Source organism: Oratosquilla oratoria, chromosome 22, assembly GCF_046742065.1.
Source record: "Oratosquilla oratoria isolate Oo_2021 chromosome 22, ASM4674206v1, whole genome shotgun sequence".
NCBI classification, from domain to species: domain Eukaryota; kingdom Metazoa; phylum Arthropoda; class Malacostraca; order Stomatopoda; family Squillidae; genus Oratosquilla; species Oratosquilla oratoria.
In genome coordinates, this window is record NC_134798.1 from 58994674 (window position 1) to 59000673 (window position 6000).

General features: G+C 42.6%; 1 protein-coding gene across 3 annotated transcripts in view; it reads left to right on the forward strand.

Moving 5' to 3' along the window:
• The window catches only part of LOC143037628 (FERM domain-containing protein 8-like), a 113789-nt gene extending 108096 nt beyond the window's left edge, over positions 1-5693 (forward strand). For 2 of the 3 annotated variants that reach the window (XM_076206155.1, XM_076206153.1), the window contains exons 8-11: positions 981-1110; positions 1557-1715; positions 2676-2790; positions 3632-5693. In XM_076206155.1, coding sequence (XP_076062270.1) covers positions 981-1110; positions 1557-1715; positions 2676-2790; positions 3632-3840 — 613 coding nt within the window. In that variant the 3' untranslated portion in view covers positions 3841-5693. The remainder of the gene's footprint in view (positions 1-980; positions 1111-1556; positions 1716-2675; positions 2791-3631) is intronic. The other variant, XM_076206154.1, reaches the window with a different exon arrangement.
• The last annotated feature ends 307 nt before the right edge of the window (positions 5694-6000 follow it).

Here is a 6000-nt window from a genome sequence, read left to right on the forward strand (position 1 = left end):
TGTCTTTTGTCTTATCTTGTTTACTTTTCATCTGGACTTGCTACATTCATACTGTACAGTAATCCCTCCCATATATGATAATTGGGCCACAGGGAGTTTGGACTGGGTCAGTATTTGAATGTGTGAAGAAAAATCTATCAAATTCAAGTATTTGCTCCATCTTTTGACATGAAAGTTGACAAATGCCAATTGCTCTCCTTCTTCTACTGTAAAATGTTATCATGAATTAGTTACTCTAATACTGAAATAAATGCTCAGCCTTGAAGGTCCCAAGCAGGACCACCACTCTATCCCTTGAGGGACAATACAGCCTTTGTATCTCACCATGGTGACTTAATCCAGCTTGGTAAAGTTGTTATGATGGTGTAGAGTGCCTGTGGAGGTTGGAGTGTGTTTAGGATGGCTTAAATGAATTAAATCTGAAACCAGTGCAGTCAGCTTGAGCTATATTGGTTAGGCACTAATGCTGAGATGTGATACTGGTCTGCCACTCCTCTGAGGTCTGTCATCACAAAGAAGAACCTTCAATGGGTTTTGCAAAGGTCTCCAGGGGCCTCTAGAAGATCATAGGTCTTAGGAATCTCTAGAAAGACTTCAGGGGTATCCAGGTCCAGGGGCCTAGAGACCTTTCTAGGGTCCATCGCTTAAACTCTAACTTCTGATTACCTTTCTCCTTAAATCTCTTCTTTACAATCTCTATGACTTCACCTCTTTGATACAATAATTTCCCCAAGGATAAAATTGCTAGTTTTTGTTGACAAAATATTATCTGTCTATCTTTATATTCAGGGCTTCTTCTCCTTATAAGGGAAGTAACCAAGTCAAAGGCATGTATCCACTTCCACCCATTCCACTTTCATCCATTCCCATCCTGACAAAACACTAAGACAAAAGAAGTATCCCTAGGGAGGGTGGTAAATGTATATCACATTTACGGTACATTCAGCTATTTAAAAGGAATACTCTTTGTGTCTTTGCAGGAGTGCGTTCTTCCATGGGCAGGTTGAACCACCAGGTCGTGGATTGGGAGCGTGGCTGCCAAGGCAGGATGTGGCGGTGCTTGTTGCTATTAATGGCACAGGTGTCACAGTCATAGATCCTGAAAAATCTGTGAGTAGTCTAGTTTGAAACTTTTTTTTATAGTCCTGAGATAAGTTGAAAAAAAATTTAGTTTGTACTTCAGATACACTTAATTTAATTCGTTTATTAAAAAATCCTGTCCTATCATCATCATTGCAAATGGTTCATGAGACCTCCATTTTTAAAGTAGCTTCTACTTTGACTTCAACTAAATACCTAATATTTTCCTATAATACTTCCAACACTTTCTCCAATAACAATTTCATCACCTTTTATAATAATGATTCCAACACCCTTTCCAGCAAGTACTACCACAATTTTTAATAACAATACCATTGTCCTTTCCAGTGATAATTTAAAAACCCTCCCCAATAACAATTTCACCACCCTTTCCAATAACAGTTCCATCATTCTTTTCAGTGGTAATTCCACCATCCTTTTAATATTAAATTCACGTTTCTGCTTTTTTCCAATAGACGGTGCTTCTTGGGTTGCGGTACGATGAGCTGTCTTGGGACTACGCACGGCCCAGCAATGAACGAAACAATGATTGTCTACCATGTCTCTTCTTGCAATTTGTTGTGATGGAAAATGGGAGGAGGTACTCAAAAATACTGCAGATTTTCTCAAAGCAGGTTAGTTTCTTTGCATATTTGTGAGCATATCCATGATGTCTTAGAATGTTTGTGGGCTTTATATATCAGTAAGAGATGAACAAAGGGTACCTGCATGTCCTGCAAAATGGACATTAAAGAGATCCACCACCACCCATCTTCAAAGCCTGTCAACACCCTTGCCCCCATCTGGAGTGCCCAGGATCTTTATCCCTCTCACCATTATATTTCATCCACCTTTTCACATAAAGAGAGCTGAACTGGCAACTGCTCCCCTCCTTCCACAAGGTAGTGACATAGAAACAGCCCAACACTTAAACAGCACGTACAACAGTCCACTTTTTCTTCTTAGAGGGAACTAAAGGAGGGCTTGTGTACTGTTGCTGGAGACGGGTTGCAGACTCCTAGTCATTGAAGCTTGGGGCACACAGCAGTATAACAGGGGACAAAGCCCTTCATCTATGAGGTGCTGAGCTAGGAAGGGTGGTAGAATGGGTTTCATGCATTTGATGTGGATGTGTGCTTTTCAGAGCTGGGTGGGTTACCACCAGACAGGTAGGGCATTACCATCAATGCATTACTGTCAGTGTGTTACAGATTTTAATTTTCTTTAATAATTTTGATGAGAAAAAGCAAATGAAATACAGAAGTATTTATTTCTTAAAAATATTCTCCATCAAAGAATACCTAAACTACAACATTAATATTCCCTATTCTAAATCGTAAAATAGCCAGAACTGGGCACTTGCGTTACTGCGTTAGTAACGCACTACCTGTCCTGCGGTAACATACCCAGCCCTGATGCTTTGACTCAGCCATCCCCTGTACAAGGGGAAAGGGCCTTTGGTAAATAGTCTACATTAAACTCAAGGCAACAACTACTATCACATATAATATCTGCAAGATATTGTAATCTTTATGATAGGTTTAACCCTTTTGCTGTTCAACATATGTAATTAGTGTTTTGCTTTCTCCTTGCAGGCCATCATGATGGATGCTCTCATTAGTAATTTTGTCGAGGAGCTCAAACGTCGAGCAGCACAGTACCCAGACGACCTTGAAGGACACATGTTGGACCAGTGTACAGAGATTGATGGTATGTAGTATAAATCAGAGCTTGGATATGTTTAGGAGAGCAAGGAAGGTATCCTGTTCAAGAGAGAGTTGTAGTACCCATTGAATGAGGGTTGGGGATATCCTGTCACATATGTGAATGTTGGAGTTACAGTGTGAGAGAAACAAGTGAAAGTTCCCCGAATCTAAATTACAGAATCTGAAAAATGTTTTTGAAAGAGGCCTGTATGAATCTTATGTATAATTCATGTCTCAAATGACCTTGGAAATTCAAATGACTCTTAGAATCCTCAAAGAGAAGATTTTTATGTCTTTGTGCGATATAAAGCTATATCAATAGTTTGGTGTTGGGGCCTTCTTTCTACTTGCAATAATTCTTCAGTGCCCATAAAATGTACCCATCACAATTAATGATAAGAGAGAAGAGCTTATGCTTTTATGCTTACAAATCTATAATCTTCTTTAGCTGGTGTTTGATGATTTCATTCAAGAGAAGGAAGATTCTGGAGTCTTCCATTTGTTGAGACTTGAAAGTTTGGGGACTCACCTTCAAGAATCAACCTGGAAATAGGTCTCTCTTTTGTTGATTATAAGAGGCTTTTGAGGGGGTATAGATAGGTAATTTTACAGTGATGACCCATCATCCAGGAGGTGCCATGATAAAAGGAAGGGTAGAGGGTGGAGGGGAGTGGAGTGTATTAGGGATGGAATGGGTGGGAATGGTCTTTATGCCTTTTTCTTTTTGGCTACCTCCCTTGTAAGAGGGAAAAAGCCTTTGGTATATGTATGTATAGATGGGTTAAGTACAGCCTTTAAGTTGGTGATAAATGAGATGATAGAGAGCTGAATCGTAACATTTGCAGATGTGCTGGTGCCCTTGACTACAGTTTCACGGAAGGAAGTCCCCGAGTCCACATTGTGCAACAAGCTCGACCGCCTCTCTCTGGCAACCTTCACAGAAGACGGTAAGGGACCCCTTGTGAGCCCGGGAATGTCTTCCGCCAGGGCAGTACGCCTCATTAGACAGATCCTCTGTGATCACGAGAGATGTTATATTAGTTGGCAGAGCTGAGCACGCTCTCATCAGCCATGCAGAATGCGCAAGCCTTCAAACCTCTTGTCTTGGCTGTACAGTAACTCTTGTCTTAACACCATTATTAAGCAGGTTGGCACTCATGAATACATACATATATTAAAAAAAAAAAAAAAAAACAGTTGGTTGGCACAAATAATTAGAATAAGGTGATGGCACGCCTAGACTAAGGAGAATTGGCATGGCTAGGCTAAGGTGAATGGCACGCTAAAACTAACGCGAGGGTGACGGTTGCAGGACGCTGCGTGAGCACGATGGGATCGTGGCAGTTCAGCAGATGAGTGGATGCCTTGACCTATGTGTGACGCAACGCCTCCACCCCGCCGCCGCCACGCACCCCCGAGACCACACCGCCAGTACATCGCGCCCCCTGGTCGCCCGAACGACACCTCAGTCTACAGTGGACACGAGATGAGGCCGACACAAACTGGGTCAGGAAGTGGAGCCCAGCCAAGGAGACTGAAATGACGAGGCCTTGTAATAAACAGACTGGGTTACAAAGTTCTCAGAAGCAGCAGGAGCACCAAAGTAGCCTAAAGTGGTCTTGTGGCACCAAATCAAACGCACACTGGATGCCAGACAACCACATCGAGTTGCAATGGACACCCGACAACAAAACCTCGCAGCAACAGCAGCAGCAGCAACAACAGTGGACGCCACAGCGTGCGACCACACCCCTATGGACCACTGACACCAAGACGACACTGCTCTGGACACCCGGAGACGCCTCTTCCTCCCGCAGGGCATCGTCCACCGCCAACTCGCAACTGCTTTTGCCGGGAAGTGTGAGACGTGTGTTTTTAAGTATCTACTCATGTGTACATCGTGTGTGCATTAGTGTACGTGTACGGATGCATCGGGTGTGCGCATGGGTGTGCAAGTGCTGGCCATCTGCAGTGCGCACATCCTGGGGCGAACCCTGTGGCCTCTCTTGACGACTCTCGCATAGCAACAGTCTCCCCTTCAAATCATGACACACCCTTGTTGTTGTTATGTTGTTGTTGTTGTTGTTTACAGGGATACTCGGGTAGTGTACGTGTGGTTGCCTCAACGGCGTGGCAAGGGGTGGAGGCGTGCACTTGTACTCACTACTTTCATTCTCGTGGCCTGGCTGACTGACGTCACACACTGTGCAATCACTCGCCAACCAATCAACAGCCTTAACCTTGCAAGATGATGGTGTGATGATGAGCCAATCAGTAGCGTGTGTGTGTGTCACTGCATTACTCAGTACGTGATGTGTGGTGGCAAGGAGGTTCCACTTCTCCTTGCCTCATTCAGGGGTTGCTGAACACCACCGCTCACGGCAATTCCCTACAAGTGTACCTGTCAATTTTGCATACGCGAGATAAAGCTTAGTTTATTTTGATACTGTCACACATGCAGAACACTTCATTGATAACATAATATGCCAAGTGCAGTGAGATTTAAGTTACTGACAGCAACAAGACAAATAACAATTTTTATCTCAAAGTGCTGCCCAGAATTGAGGCAGCAACAAACCCTGTGTTTGGAGAGATTGGGGGATAATCTTGTGTTCTCCTGTTGGGGTTCGCTGGGTCTGGAGTGTCATGTTTCAAACCCAGAGGAGGACTCAGCAAGACCCTCGTCTCTGCTCTAATCCTATCAAGGTCTAGTGTGATGACATGACGAATCAAGACGTCGTGTTAGTACCAGGTTGACACCAATGTGATTCAGGTTGAAAGTCTGAACTTCAACCTTATTACCTCCTTACTGAGGTCAAAGTTATTTTGTATTGGTTTTCAAGTATTGTATAGGCTAAGACTTACTACCAAACATCCTGTGATTATCAATAAACTTTTGTACATGCATTCACTTGTGTTTTTTTTGGTCTGTAACAATCTCACTCTAACCTTATTAGAAAAAAAAATTATGTACCACCCTCTCAGCATTAACTCTTTTCTATTTGCAATATTTGGAACATGTAGCTCAGTCCTATTTTTAGCACCTAATTCAATTTGACTAACAAAGAAAAAGATAGGACCAACATCAATGGCTATGTTTATAAGACATTACAACACACTGAAATTGTTATTCCTCTTGAAAGTGTAAAGACTTTGATTGTTTATCATTATAACTAAATTCTTGAAGTGACAGTGCAGAAATTATCTGATGTTC